The sequence below is a fragment of the Myotis yumanensis genome, unplaced genomic scaffold (assembly GCF_028538775.1).
Source record: "Myotis yumanensis isolate MYYU_CA2020_CCGP unplaced genomic scaffold, mMyoYum1.0.hap1 SCAF_1, whole genome shotgun sequence".
Lineage (NCBI taxonomy): Eukaryota > Metazoa > Chordata > Mammalia > Chiroptera > Vespertilionidae > Myotis > Myotis yumanensis.
The window spans coordinates 114,580,943-114,596,812 of record NW_027223752.1 but is presented as its reverse complement, the minus strand read 5'-3'; the positions used below and the strand labels follow the sequence as shown (position 1 = coordinate 114,596,812).

General features: G+C 52.2%; 1 protein-coding gene across 1 annotated transcript; it reads left to right on the top strand.

The window, feature by feature from the left end:
- Positions 1-2,829: 2,829 nt before the first annotated feature.
- On the top strand, positions 2,830-15,863 carry LMAN1L (lectin, mannose binding 1 like). Its single transcript, XM_070418191.1, is given in 16 exon segments — positions 2,830-2,866; positions 4,324-4,360; positions 4,362-4,494; positions 6,793-6,960; positions 7,143-7,150; positions 8,744-8,810; positions 9,258-9,369; positions 10,369-10,400; positions 10,635-10,779; positions 11,073-11,174; positions 11,177-11,218; positions 12,296-12,388; positions 13,053-13,122; positions 13,124-13,170; positions 15,017-15,068; positions 15,815-15,863. Coding segments are annotated over 16 exon segments (1,194 nt in total).
- Positions 15,864-15,870: the final 7 nt, after the last annotated feature.

Here is a 15,870-nt window from a genome sequence, read left to right as displayed (position 1 = left end):
GGGGGGAGGGGGAGTAAATGGGGAGGTGCCAGCCTGACCAGATACAGATGGGGTCCCCCTGGTAGGAGGCAAAGTAAATACCTCAGAGAAGATGTTGACCTGGAGGGAGAGGGGAGGGAGGCTCTGAGCTGCTGGTGGTTCTCACAGTTCACCTGAAATGTACGCACTGCCCAGCCCCAGGCCTGAGTATGCAAATGTGAGCGGCCTCCAGGGGGCACAGATGGGGAATGAGGACTAGCCACATAGTTCTGTGCTGGCTATTGTTCCCAGGGCAATAGTCAGCACAGAACCTCTGAGGGCCATGGGGAGGCTCACTTCATTCACTGAGACAGGAAGCTGGGGGTCTCCTTGTCCAGTTGGGGTTCTGACCCTTCCTGCTCCAGTCAGCAGGGCCTGAAATTCAGGCAGTTCTTTTTTTCTTTTTCTAAAATGTATTTGGGAGAGGGGAAGAGGGACAGAGAAGGAGAGAGAAACATCAATGTGAAAGAGAGAAACATTGACCAGCTGCCTCCAGTAAGGGCCCCCGACCATAAATCAAACCCAAAACCTCTGACAGGACTGGAACCTGCCGTCTTCTGATGCAGGGTAGTTACTACGCTCCAACCAACTAAGCCACGCCCACCAGGGCTCCAGGCAGGTGACTGCAATGTGCCTGTGCCTGCACTACCATCCAGCCAACGTCATCTCCCACCCCAGCCCCCGGCCCAGCACAGCAGCCTCCTTGCCTCCCCCAGTCTAGCCTCTCATTTTTCTAAAACTAGACCATTCAACCACAAATATTTGAAAACCTGCTGTGTGCTAGAACTGGAGTTCAGTAGTGAGCTAATACCCTGTGGAGTTCAGTTAGGAAAACAATCACAAAGACAGTTAACTACAGCCCTGGTCAGTGTGCTCAGTGGTTAGAGCATCAGCCCATACACCAAAGGGTGTGGGTCCTATTCATGGGTAAGGGCATGTACCTGGGTTGTAGATTCGATCCTGGCCTGGTCAGGGCATGTACAGACACCAACCAGTCAATGTGTCTCTCACATTGATGTTTCTTTCTCTATATTTCTCTCCTACCTCCTCCCACTCTCTCTAAAAATCAATGGGAAAAGTATCCTCGGATGAGGATTAACAGCAAAAAAAAGTTAATTTCAGAACTGGTAAGTGCTATATGAAAGAAACATGTAGTGATGGAAGGGGTGAGTGGAATGGGCCTGCCAGGGGAGAGGGACTGTCCTGGAGAGGGAGTCACGAAGCTGGGGCAAGAGTGGGTGAGGAGTTCTGGTTTATAGTCGTTGGTACTGTGGTCTAGGGCAGTGATGGCGAACCTTTTGAGCTCGGCGTGTCAGCATTTTGAAAAACCCTAACTTAACTCTGGTGCCGTGTCACATAGAAATTTGTTGATATTTGCAACCATAGTAAAACAAAGATTTATATTTTTGATATTTATTTTATATATTTAAATGCCTTTTAACAAAGAAAAATCAACCAAAAAAATGAGTTCGCATGTCACCTCTGACACGCGTGTCATAGGTTCGCCATCACTGGTCTAGGGGATTTTGACAATGGGTTCTCACTAGCTGCTCCAACCCGGCTTGGTTCAGAAATGAAATGGTGCCAGTCATGAGAGGGGCCAGGCAGGCACCCTAACACAACTGGGAGTAAGAGAAAGGGTCCAGCTGATGGGGCCCTGAGGGAATGCAGGCCCAGGTAGCCGGATGTTCCTATTCTTTCTACCTGTTGGCATGTGAGCTTCCTTTATTCTCCCCTTTCTCTCACTTGGTTTATAGTTTTTTGTTTTCCCCTTTCTTTCACCCTCTGCTCTGTGCTGGCCACTGGCTCATCATAGATGAGCAAGACATACTTCTCTCCCTCCAGGAGCTCAAGGACAGGTGGGGACCCCACTCAACTCAATTTAGTGCCCAGAATCTGGTAGGGGTTTCCAGCAGCCCACAACAAGCCCGTGAGACAGAGGAGGGGGAGGTGGGGAGCAGCTTCTCAGACACTTGGAGGACAAGCAGGGACAGAGCAAGTGTCTGGTAAAGACGGCATTGCCTAGCAAAGGTGGTGAGGTGCTTAAGTGTGGCTGGGGCAGAGGTGCCAGGGGTGTGGTTTGGGAACAAGTAAGGCTGAAGAGAAAATGGCCCAGACCCACCTGGTTTTGCAGGCCCCACAAAGAGTTTAGCTTCATGCAGAGATGACCAGGAGCAATAAAGGGTTTAGGACAGAGGAATGACATGGTCAGATCTGTATTTTAGAAATATCCTTCTGACTACCATCTGGCCTCGGGGGGTATGTACCAAGTGGAGACAGGGAGACAAGTGGGGAGGTTGCAGTCAGCCAGGCAGGTGATTGGTGGTGTCCTGGGCTGGGGGAGCCCGTAGGAGGTGGAGAGGAAAAGGAACACAGCTGTCTGTCAGGCCCTGTTCTAAGCACAATAGGTAGGTGTATTACCTCATGTAACCCTCCAAACAACTCTTGGAGAAACTATTATTCATTTTACAAGTAAGGAACCGAGGCTTGGAGAGACTCGGGAACAGTAGTGGGAGAGGGGAAGAACTCGCTGATGGGTGATGAGAGGAGGAAGCAGAAGGGATCTGCGGCGTTCCAGTCTCTGGCTCCATAAGATAAGAGTGCCACCCACGAGACCCCAGCCACAGAAGAGGATGGGCTGAGGGGTGGAGAAGAGGAGTTTGGTTTGGACATGTCACCTGGGGGTCTGGGGGCATCCAAGCAGAGTTGTCCCCTGCAGAGCTGGACATTTATTCAGGCCTGAGGCTCCAGGAGAAGATGAGCTGAAAGTGGATATTTGAGGATCATGGCATAGCTGTAGTGCTTGAAGCCATGGGCATGGACAAGCTTGCCAGGGAGCATGTGGTGAGTGAGGAGAGATGCCCAATGGAAGGGCTGGGGAGGCAGAGCAGTGGCAAAGGAGCTCCGGGGCAGCCAGGAAGCTGGGGGGTAGCAGGGAGCCTTGGGCAGGGCTGGGCGTGGGGGACAGATATCCATAGCATTTCACATTGCAGAGACTGGGTTCAGAAGTATCCACTAGGCACAGAGAACAGGGCCACTGCCAGGCCTCCTGGATCAGTTTTTACCCAATGGGCAGCAGGGGCAGCAGCTGGGAAGATCAGCTGGGAAGTGAAGAAGCAGGACCCGGGTGGGGCCCAAGCTTTCCACAGCTTGGCTGTGAAGGTGCAGGAGAAAGCGAGTGAAGGTGGCTGAGGATTTAGTGTTGAGAAATGAAGTGTGGCTTTCAGCATGTCCTAAATTTTTCCATTTACAGCCTTGATTTTAATTAATCTCAGAGCTTCAGTAACTGAATCCTACCAAGAACTTACAAACTACAGTAAACCTCAGCTATCCAGAATTCTCGGAAAAAGAGCCACTCTGGAAAACCAACATTTATCTGGATAAAAATACTTGACATACAGGATTACTTACTTTTTTAAATGTGCTTATTATGGAAATTATCAAATAGAAAAGTCAAGGGAAAAATATAATGAACCCACCATCCAATCTGAAGAGTTATCGATTCAAGGCCACATGCTGTGCCACCCACACACCCATGGTCTGGGGTATTTGGAAGCAGATCCTAGACACTATATCGATTCCTTCAGAAAGCTTTGGTACATTTCTCCAAAAGACAAGACTTTTAAAAAATATAACCACAATATTCTTACTCCAAAATATTTAATAATTTCTTAATTTAATCCAATATCCATCGTCCAAATCTCCCCAATTGTCTCATTCACTCCTCCACCCCCCTTTAGTTGGTTAAAATTAGGCTTCAAACAAGGTTTACATATTGCATTTGTTTGTCTCTTTCTATTTTCATGTAGTTTATTTGTTGAGAAAACCAGGCTGCTTGGAGGCATGAGCCTTTGGGAATCTGGTAGAGAGCTGAGCATGACAATGAAGAGAGCAGGACAGGGAGGGATGGAGTGGATGCTGGCCACACAGTCAGGACATCCACCTGCAGAACAGAGGCAGCAGGCAGCATGTGGAGGCCCTTCCTGAGCCAAGAGGAGAGACCAGGGCTACTGAAGGGTGGGCTTGTCCCTGTGATCTCTGAGGTCTCTCAGATGGGGGAGCTGAGGGAAGGTGGGAAGATGGCCTGAACCTAGGAGCAGGGGCAGAGCTCAGGCTGGCCAAGTGAGGGAGGGGCAGGGCCTGAGATCAGGCCCAGAAGGAACAGAATGTCTGTGTGGGGAGGGAGGGAGAGTGGAGTACCAACAGCCAGTACCCAGCTCCTTCCCACCTGCCCATCCCTGGATCCCCTCCGTGGCCTCCCAGGTAGGGATCCACCCTGGGCCCAGACACCAGATCTTTTTACAGTACCTGTGGTCAGTGGCCCTGATCCCTTGCTCTGCCTTCCTCCTGCCCCTGACCCCCCACAGCCCTGAGGGATACCATCCTCCTCAGTGAAAGTTTGAGTACAATCTCAGCTTCAAAGGACCAAAGGTAGCATTGCCTGGGGCTGGCATACCATTCTGGAGCCCTCATGGAGTGAAGGATGGGATGGGGACCAGCCATGCTCAGGATTCCTCAGCATGCTGAAGCAGCTGACCACTAGGGGTGGCTGTGACTTGGTGAGGAGTGGGTCTGCCAATACCAGCCTCTGCCCAAGATGAGTCCAGGCCTGGGGCAGACGGTGCCAGGGACCCCAGACCCCTCCCAGACTTGTCTCCTGTTCCACACACTACATCAAAGCCCTATCCACCGCCTCCGTTTCTCCTCTCTGCCTCTTTCCTTCTGTGCCCTAGGGTTTCTCTCCTTCCGCCTCTTCTTTGATGAACCTCCACACCCCTAACCCCTCCCTCTTGAACCCATGAACACACACACACATGCTCACATGCCGAGTCCCAGACACAGAGACACAAGGCAACTTGGATCAGCACAAACCTCTACTCTCCTAGCTCCACACTGCTGGGCCTATGGCCGTCCAGGAGAACCAGGGGGCTGCCTGGAAGAGGGCTCTTCATGGCTGGCTGTTTTGCCAGAGAGACACCAGCTCTGCCCTGCATGTGTGCTGGGTGAAGTATGTATGAGAACATCTCACCCACAGGTCTGTGTTCAGGACCTTCCAAACCTGGACCTACAAAAAATCTGTCTTCTACCTAATATTCAATAAGATTTTTGAGGACTTACAAGGACCTATGCAATAGACAGAAGTTTTAACTAGGAGTGAGCAAGAAGAATGAGGCTTGTGGTTGGGGCTGAGACATAAAATGAGTTCAGGAAGATGGCTTGTTACCAAAACATAGGTCTGCCCAGGTTATACCAAGATCTGCATACCCTTTAGAGTTGGGCCATGAATCTTGTTCAGAGCTTCCTAGCAGGCAAAGCAAACAGAAGAAGATCCGTTGTGTATTTCTGTGTCTATGAGATCTAAGTTCTGAAAAACGGCACTATTCCTGAGACCAGAACAAATGTCCCTTTAAGATGACAATTCCTATCTTGGGATCTTGGCCCAATCCTGCTCACAGAAGCACCAAGAGGCAAACAAAGGAGTGGCTGTTTCTCACAGCATCAAGCCAGGCTCTGCCTCAGGGCCAGGGTGGCAGGGCCTATACCACACTTACCGCGGACCGCGGTGGGCCTTGATAAGTTTGGGGTGTCACAGACCATGTGGAAGAGCAAATTACCCAGGGTATGCTCATTGTCCATTTATTCATTCATTGATCTTTTTATTGGACTCCCTCCCCATGTCCCTGTGTGCCCAGCTCCAAGACAAAGGGCTGCATCAGACACAAGGAGCTCACAGTTCCATGAACAATCTACATACGGCGCAAGGCATGAGTGTAGTAGACAGTGAGCAATCCTTGCCTCCTGCAAGTCACTTCAGAGGCAGTGGTGGCTTCCAAGGGCCCCCAGGATTTCTGGCCTTGCAGCTTCTGAGCTTCCCTGCCCCCAGCCCTGGCCTTTGCCAAGCTAAGAGGCTAGAATAGCATCTCTAGAAAGTCCTGGCAGGGATTGGGACCTGGGCCAGGTTCCAGTCTAGCAGGATGGAGGGGTGGGGAGCCAGCTGGGGTGGGGTCTCTGACCTCCCTTTCCCTGGTTCCGGCCAATCCTGTCTCAGTTTCTCTCCACTTTCTTCTGTTTTACAAAATAGGGCCCCTTCGTCCTCCTCACCTCCACCAATGATAATTCTCACATACATACACTCCATCCTTCCCCCTTCCTTCTCAATCTTGCAGGCTAATTCTACCTTTGCTTTCATGCTTTCCTCACCTTCTATTTCTTCCCCTTAAACCCCCCCACCAGGAACCTCCCCCCGACCCCCACAGTCTCATTGGGAACACTGGAGTCCTCCACATGGTTAATTCTCCCAAAGTGCTCTCCTATGTTCTATGGTCTCAGACATGTCCTTTCCCTCGTAGGGCCTTAGTTTCCTCATCTGAGAAACAGAAAGGGTTAGACACAAAGCTCTCTCCTGGTGGAAAAAAGCTTGTATTTTGGAGTTAGATGGATCTGAGTTCCAATCCACTTAATTCCTTAACTTTTCTGAGCCTCGGTTTTCTCATCTGTAAAATGTGGTCTGATAAAAACAGACTTGTGGTGAGGCTCAAGTGAGAAGGCAAGCAGAGCGCTCTACATGGTGTGGCATGCGTGGCCCTCCCCTATGCTAGGCTCCAATGCCCACTTCTTCAGTGGATTTCTGTGTCTGACCAGCCAGCCTGGTATTTAATGGCAAGCCTTGATGTTACCTGCTTCCTTCTCCCAGAGCCCAGCCAGGCCAATGGGAGAGAATAATGGGGAGGAAGGGAAGGAGGGGCCCAGGCCCTGATTTGCCCTGGTCCACAGACACCACCCAGAGGAAGTGCGCTGGCCCCATCCATATGGAACTGAAGTGGTGCAGTGTAGAGCAGGGCCCCTGTCCTCTTCTCTGGCTGGCAGGCGGACATGCAGATGAGAGTGACTGGGCCAGGGCACAGGGAGCCAGGTCCTGGTGAGTGGCCTCCAGCAGAGAGGGTGAGTCAGGGAGGTGAGTGGTGAGCCCGTGGTTCCAGTGTCCCAAAGGGGAGTTGAGCAGCTGGGGACCCATAGACTGTGTAGTACACCAGGGGCCAAGAGCAGGGGCCAAGTCAGCTCTGCGCTGGTGGAGCCTGCCTTGAGGAATGGCCTTGGAATCCTCTTCGACTCCTCATTCCAAGATACCCAGGTGAGTAATGGTCTTCTGCCTGCCCACACCTACACCCTCCTCCTTGTGTCCACTGGTCAACGCATGGATAGCCCTGCCATCCATGTGCTGACCAGTGAAGAGCACATCCCCTGCAAGCCTGTCTGAACTGACACCTACTCCCATTCCTGGGCTGTATCCACACTGCCCGCTCGTGCCCCTGCCCCAGCCTCTGACAAGGAGCTCACCCCTCCTAGGGCTATCTTTTCCTTGCTCATCTGAGCTGATAGCTCAAAGGTAGTGCCTCCCTGGGACTCCCTCCCACTCAGTCCCAGCTGTGCCTCCTCTGGGCCCAGGAGCAAAGTTGCTTGTTCTTCCTGGGAACCAACCCAGCAGCTCCAGATCAGTGGGGGGAGTGAAATGATTCAGGTGAGGTCTGTGCTGAGTGTATTCTCTCATGTCATCGCATCTGATGCACAACATTCTTGAGAAGTGGGGACTGTTCGTCCCAATTACAGGTGGATGCATTGAGGCCCAGGGAGGGGAAGCGACTTGCCTGAGGTTGCACAGCTGTGTGCTGACCTGAGATTTGAGGCCAGACTTGCTGATGAGGGTCCACACCCTCCTCCCTGTGCCAGCTGCCTGTCAGCGCTCTTCTCTTTCTCCAGAAGACGTGCCTTCCCCTCCCTCTCCAGCTCACTGCCTCCTCAGTAGCTGGGCCAGTTCGCCAGTGTCTCTCAACAAACATCCCTTAGCTCGTAACCATTTGAATAATTGCTGACATTTATGGAGCAGAGCTTACTGTATGCCAGGCACAGCACCGTTCATTGTCTGAGTTAACCCTCATAACAATGTTATGAGGTAGTTTCGATTATTATTCTCCTTTTAAAGATGAGGAAGTGGGAGTTTGGAAAGGTGAGGTAACTTGCTCATGGTCACAGCTAGGAGGCATATGCAGGTGGCTGCTTGGAGCTGGCTTCTCCCTGCTCTGTGTCACCTTCCTCTGAAGGTGGCACTGTCAGGCATTGTGCTATGAACAGTACCTGTGGTCTGTGTGCACAGAGAAACTCAGGGCCTCTCAGGCTCAACACCCTCCCCTAACTCCCCAGAACCTGCTGCACAGCCCTGCGGGACAGGCAAGCTGGTCGTATTGTCCTTGTCCATTAGGAGACATCTCATGTTGTCTGTCCTGAGTCTGTCCTGCTACAGTCCAAGCTTGGCAGAGGGACAGGAAAGAGAAGCCCTACCCAGAGGCAAGGGGGGACTTGGGGTTTAAGGAAAGGGGAAAGAGCGAGGGACAGTGGGAGGAGATGGTGGGTCTGGGGGATTGAGTGCAAAACTCCACATTGGGCCCAGCCTCTGTCCTCCTGGGAAAGTCCCAGAAAGAATTTGACCTCTTCTGTGAACTCCAAGTCCCTGTACTCTGCCAAGCAGGGCTTGTTCTCCTGCCTCTCCCTCTTCTGCTAAGGAATAGACATACAAGGGAGACTCAAGCTTGACCACAGGGACATGTCCCAGCAGGTCATCCAGTGGGGGAAGTGGCACTGCTGGCCTGGGAAGAATGGCCTCTGGGACCACCCCCACTGTCCAGTCCTTGGGTCCTGGATGGCCCTGCTGGACTCTAAGTCCCCACAGAGATGGAGCCAGCTGGGTGCTGGGCTCTCATTACCACAACTTCCGGAACCGGCCATACCCCTTCCAAGCAAGCTCGCCTACTGGGCGCAGGGTCTACTCATGAGCAGGTCCTACTCACACACGGCCTCTTTTGCTTTTGCAGGTTCTACAAACATACAGGGTGTGCAGGTTACAGGCTCAGAGCTACAGAGATACTGTGTAATCTGTTGTTCGTGGCCTCAACTGATTTGTGCCTGACACCACACAGGGCCCCTGGAACACGTGGGCAGCACATACATGGATCCTCTTCCCTACACAGAATCCTAACTGGCCCAAAGCACATACCTGTGAGGGCTAACATGAGACCAGGTGTGCAAACTGCTCCATGCCATTCTGACACCAAGTCCTGTGGCTGCCTGCCCCCGTTTAGGACCACAGGACCCAGACACTCAGATTTGGGGATAATTTTCCCTGCCACAAGCAAAGAGGAGGGGGGCCCATCTGCAAGGTGCTCACCTCCTTCCGTGCCCCTCAGGTGTCCTTGAACACTCCCAGAGACCTGGATTTGGTCTGCATTGATGTGGGACCCCTGCTTTTGGCTCCTGGAAGTTTCTTTGGGGTCTCAGCAGCCACCAGAACCCTGGCAGGTGAAAACAGAGGAATGTGCCTAATGAACCATCTGAGCACACCTCCTGAGGAGCACTGGGTGTGTTGCCAGCCACTTACTGTGTGACCTGGGCAAGTCACAAGTCCTCTCCTGCCTGCCTTGCAGAGCTGTTGAAAGTCTCAAATAGGATAAAACACAAGAAGCTTTTATCCCAGCGTTGGCCCCATAAGCGCCCCTTGCTGGGAGCTGTGGGGCAAGTGGAAGAAGGATAGCCATGAGGGATGTTTAGGGAAATGGAGCAAAGGATATAATGGAGAGTCCATGGAGGGACCCATAGTTGGTGCAATCAGACAGTGGGAGTTCGTGAATGCCAAGACTTCAGTCTTTAGACTCTGGGCACTGGGGAGTCATCGAAGGTTTCTGAGGAGAGTGACATGGTCAGAGTCATGTTGAGGAGGTAGCCACCATGTGGTTGCTTTTGTCAGTAGTCCCCTGGGGCCTTAGTGTGTTGCTCAGTCTGCTTCCATGGCTCTAGTCCAGAATTGCCTAATTTTCCTACTCACTGGGGCCCCAACTCTGGCTGGTGGGGGATGTTGACCCTCACAGACCACCCATCTGCTTGTCTGACCCTCATACCTTTCTTCTGAAATAAGCCAGACAAGGGTCAGAGCTACCTCAGGTCACACAGATCTTTTGCCTGCCTGAAACATAATGGAGCCTGAGAGGTGAGGACTAAGTGAGTGGGCTGCTGGGGATGGAAGATCTTCCCTTCCCTTCTCTATCCCCTTTTCCAGATTACCGTGATGTCTTTTTTTTTTTTTTTAAATATACTTTATTGACTTTTCACAGAGAGGAAGGGAGAGGGGATAGAGAGCTGGAAACATCGATGTGAGAGAAACATCAATCAGCTGCCTCCTGCACACCCCCCACTGGGGATGTGCCCGCAACCAAGGTATATGCCCTTGACTGGAATCGAACCCGGGACCCCTCAGTCCACAGGCCGACGCTCTAGCCACTGAGCCAAACCGGTCAGGGCCAGATTACCGTGATGTCTTGTCCTATCTGACCTCAGTCTGAAAGGTCCAGAGGTGATATCAGCCATGGGCCCACATTGGGGGCAGGGCTGGGGGAGAGGCAGCTCAGGGACTCCTTCCCTCCCTAGATGCTTCTGCTCATGTCATGGTGCCATCAGACCTGCTATTCCAACCATTATCTCTACCTGCTCTCTGAGTTTTGCTCAGGCCAGGCGTTGTGCTGGGCAGTGCTGGGATCAGAAGTGACCTAGAGCCAGGCCTTGTCCTCAAGGACCTTGGAGGCTGGCTGAAGGCTGTGGGAGCACAGAAAAGGGGTCCTAACCACCCAGGGCAGCTGGAAGGGCTGCAGGCAAGGTTGGCCCTGGGCACCAGGGAAGACATGATTCCAAAGCTGAACTCCAAAGACCAAGAAGAGGGTAGGGGCCCAGGGAGAGGCAGGTAGGGAAGGGGCCCATTTGAGTATCATAGGATACTCTTCCCTTCCAACCAGGAGTCCTTTAACCAATGGGGAGATGGAGGCTATATCTAAGCAGTCCCTGGGGCCTAGATGCTCTCTCCTATTCCCACCCCACCACCCAGACACATCTTTCCAGGGGAGTTTTGGAGGCAGAAGCCATGCCTTCTGTCCCCCTCTCCAAAAAGCCCCCATAGATAGGATCCATTGCCCCATCCAGCTGTCTAGCTGTCCCAGCTCTGCACCAATCCCCAGGGGAAAGAATCTTTGACCTGGAGGAGACATTGAACAGACGCAAGAAGATCCTGCAGGGTCTCTCTGAGCACTTGGCCCAGGCTGAGAGGCAATGGAAGCAGCAGCAGGATCCCTAGGTCAGGCCAGGCCTGAGGGAGCCTGGATGAGTGGCCCCTGGAACATCCATGCAGGCCTGAAGAAGCTGAGCTCCCTAGGCACTGGGCCCCATGGCACCAGGGGGCTCCCTGTGTCCTGAAAGAGGAACAAGCTCTATACTTGGGAACTATTGTCCTTCAAGGTCTGGAGGGAAAGGAGGGCAAGGGTGAAATGCTGCAGGTCACAGGATGGGATGGACTTGCCAGGCAAGGGATTGTGCAGGAGGGTAACACAGCACAAGCAAATGCCCAAGGAGCCACACAGCTGGGACTGGGGAGAGGAGATGCCAGGTATTTGGACATAGGTCCTTAGACAAGTAACAAAAGTAGACTGGGTTCTAATTTGCATGTAGTTCCACATGTGACTTGATTCACATATGACTTGCTTAATGCTCAGAAGAACCAGAGTCCTCGTTTCATCTCCACTGCCATCCTGTCTTCTCTCCATGGACTTCCCAACCTGAAGCTTGAGAGTTGAACCAGCCAAGATGTTAGATACTGGGCAGAAGAGGCCAGTGATTCCTGTGGGATTTGCTGGGCTCTGGTAGATCAAGGTTTGAATCTTGTGTCCTCAGGCCAGAGCAACTGAGGCTGGGCTACTGGAGTGGTACCACACTCCAAGGCTAGGCCTCTCTAATCTTATTTCCAGGCCCAGGATCCTTCCTGCCAGATCCTATCCACCCCAGAGAGGCAATCTCTCTAGGCCACTCAGCAAGACAAGGGTTCAAGCATTGAGCTTGAGTTGACTGGCACTGGCCACAGTTTGGACTGTGCCACAGGGGAAGTGGGGAGGAGAGGACTGAACTGGGCCTCTGCTCCTTCAGGGGCAGAACCATTTCTAGAAAGTGGAGGGGTTATGAGAAACCCCAGGAGTGACCACTGTCTGGGGGAGGGGAGTAGGACCATACTCCGGGAGAGGGTTTTGAGAGGAGGGGGAATCCAAGAGCTGAGATAGACAGGGGTCAGATAAATTCAATGTGTCCATAATGAGGGGGTCAGGTAATCTGGTAAGGCCTCTAGAAGGAAGAGGGCTGCAGTGCCCTAGAAAGGTGGACTCTGAGAGCAGAGGGGCTGTGCTCTGGCCCCTAGAGAAGAGGCTTGCTTTCCTGCAGGACTCTGCCAGGGTCAGCACCCTGTTCTGTGGACAGCAGTGGATTCTGCTCCAAGATCTGTAAGAGATGAGGTAAGGGCACAGGACTAGGAGGGGTTATGAGGGTGGAGGAAAGAGAAGACCCATTCCACCAACACCCACTGGACATTCTTACCCCAGGGAGGGATGGTAAATCTGAGCTCCTGGAAGGAGAGGACATTTTGATAGGGTTCTTAAAGGAAGCACAACCAAGATCAGGCCTAGTGATGGTAGGAGGCCCCTGACTTTTTTTTTTTTTTTGCCCCCTCCCATCTCACAGCATCCCACTCTAGGACAGGTCTCTGGAGCTACCCATAGAGCCCTGGGAACAAGGGGTTACCTGATACCAGGGAGGAGGGAGACTTCAGGCTGGATGCTATGTCTGCAGCCCAATCCCTGTCCCCGCTCTCTAGACTGGGAGTGGGAAGAAGGGATGAGGGAAAAGAGCTAAATCTCCTGAGGACTAGGAATGGAAGGCAGAGCCCAGGGAGCCTGGGGTTGAAACAGATAGCTTTAGGGAGATTCTTCACTGAGCTAAAGCTGTCTTGGGAACCAGAAAGGAGGTTTGGGGTAAGAACAGCTCACAAGAAGGGGCCCTATAGATGGTGCCTGTTCCCTACCCAGGTGCTGCCTCTGGGAATTATGAGACCTGGTCAGGCAGCTTGGATAGGACCAGAATGCGTAATGAGTCCTCTGCCTTGGTTTCTACTCCCCACTGGGATGCAGTAACCCACATGGCTTCAAGAGTCCAGGTCTTCTACCTGCCTGTGGGCATCAAGCATCATCTTAGAGCTGGCTCAGATCCTGAGCCTCCTGCAGAAGGCCTTCGGGCCCAGTAATAAGGGGGAAGGAAGGGGAACCACGGGGGTTCTATCCATGAGACCCAGGCTCAGCTCCTTCTCCAAATTCTGAGCCGCAGGCTGTCTTTTCTTAATCCTTCAATCCTTGGATCCCTGAAAGGCAAACCTGTGTCTGCATCTGTGTGTGCACGCACACATGCTCACAGGACAAATCTCATCTTCTCTCTACCCTGTCTGCTCTCTGGAGAGTCTCACAGACTCTCAGTGCCAGGAAGGCTCTGGAGACCACTTTGTCCAACTCCCTCAGTGACTGGGAGAGAAATGGGAGTGGGCTCTGCCCAAGATCATTCAGAGCAGCCTGCTCTTCCCCATACCCCTGCCCCATCTTGCTCTTTCCCTTGCCTTTACCACCCACCCTGTCTTTTGCTCTCTATTTCTCTCTCTCTCTCATCTCAAGAACCATTGGTCCCCTACTGATCCCAGGCCCCAGGCCTTCCCAGCTGTTCCCACAGATGGAGACATGGAAGCTGGGGAAGGCAGCTCTGCACTCTGCTCCCTCTCCAAGTGCCCTGGATGAACACCATAGCACCCCAAGCCTGAGAGAGAAATAGAACCCACAATGGCCCAGATTCCAGGTCCCCTTCCTCCTTCTGGGTAAGAAGCTGATCCAGGACCATAGGACTTCCCCTTTCAGAAAGCAGCAGCCAAGGAACCATGCCCAGTTGGCCATCCCCCAGGGCCCTCCTCGTGCCTATAGCCCAGCATCTTCCTGTTCTTCCTCCTCATCTTCCTTTTTCTTCTTCTATGTGCACTTCAAGTGGGCCTTCCTATAAGCAGAACTTTCCACACCTACCCGGCTTGGTTCTGGGCATAATAATTTGATTTGAGAGAGGGAGCGTTAAGAGCCACCTGCCTGTTCTACCGGCTGGCAATGAGCAGTGCCCATATTTTCAATAGGCACTACTAACCATGTGCTCAGCCACTGGTTCCATCTAGATCCTGCCCTCACAAAAATCTCTCTCTAGTGTGAGAAACTGACAAGTACCTGATAGTCACACCCTATGTGGTCAGTGCCATGATGGCAGGAAGCTCAGGGGCCATATAACAGTACAAGAAAAAGCACCTGACTCAGCCTTGGGAGATCGGGGAACTGGCCTAGAAGGGACCTTTGATATGGGTCATCAAGGCAACTAGTTCTCCAACCTGATAAGTACAGTCAGCATTACAGAGAAAACAGCATGAGGAAAGGCATGGAAGCATGAAAGAACACAATATTTTGGAGAAAAAGTGGCAAGTTTAGAACTATCAGAGCAAAGGCTGGGCAAAAAGAATCACAAAGGTTGCCTAGCCTATGAACCAGGAAGTCATGGTTCAATTCCTGGTCAGGGTTTGCAGGCTTGATCCCCAGTGTGGGGCAGCTGATCAGTGACTCTTGTCATTGATGTTTCTATCTCTCTCTCCATCTCCCTTCTTCTCTGTAATCAATAAAAATATATTTAAAAAGCCACAAAGGTTGGGTGGAGGTCACTATTTCTGCTTGGTGGGTGTTTGTTGAATGAGTGAAGCATTTAGAGATGTAGGGTGTGCTAAAGAGCTCAGAAATGGGACTGACAACTTCTGTTGGTGGAATTTCAAGACAAGAAGAATCCGTGAAGGGGACGTGGTCCTGGAGGAGCAGTAAAGCGTGCTGAGCTTTAAAAGCAGAGCTGCAGAGGGGACGATCTCCAGGTGAGGAGAATAGCAATAGTATTTTGAGGTGGAATAGTGAGGTGGAATGGTGACAGGCTTATATGTTACATAGGACTGCAATGGTGGCCATAAGGCTGGAACCACTTGGACAGACAGACCTTGAATGCCAGAGGGACAGTGTGTTCCTGATAGGGCAGACCAAAGGAGCCATTGAAGGTCCCAAATCAGGGGAGACTGTGGTGCAGTAAGTGTAATAAGTATAAGGAACCTGCTCTCGAAAGCCCAGGAGGGAGAGGCTCAAGTAAGCTTCTCCCCTCCCTGGCAGCAGGCAGGAGCTGAAAAATAGCCTTCAGGACAGTCTGCAGCCTTCCCCTGGGTCCTGTACCATGCATCTGAGGAGGCAGCACCGCTCCCCCAAGCATGCCTGCATGTGTGACCTACCTCAGAGCCCGGAAGGAGTATCCGCTTCTCTTCATGGGGAAGTGGATGGTGTCTAGGGGGTGTAGAGCTAGGCCAGTATCTTCCCTCTGGGTGCCCAACTCCTACCCACATCTTAGCTTTTGGGGAGCTCCGACCATAGTAAAGGTGATTTCCCTCTCTCCGAGCTTTGATATGCTCATTTACCTTCCAGGTTTGCCTTTACGTCTCTGAAGGCTTTCTCTTCCACCTCCTCTGGAGAGGTAGCTGGGAGTGGGCTTCAAGTGGCGCAGGAGGCCAAGAGTTGGCTTGAATATGAAAAGACTGGATACCCCACAGATCTTGAGCCCTGGACTGTGGAGGGAGAGGGAGTCACAACTGTGTATAATTCTGTCCCCAAATTCACCAGAACAAATTCAACCCAGCCAGCATCACCATGAACAACTCTCTCTCTCCCAATTCCCTTCAGTTCCAGGGGGTCAGAGCGGCAGGCACATGATGAAGAACTCTGTGAGGCAGCCCATGGAGCAATAATTGGGTTTCCCCACTCTCTGGTCTCCCTCCCTTTCCCAGTGTGAAGCTCTTCAAGCAGCTGCTGCGGCAGCAGGTTGGGGAGAAGTAGGGGTAGG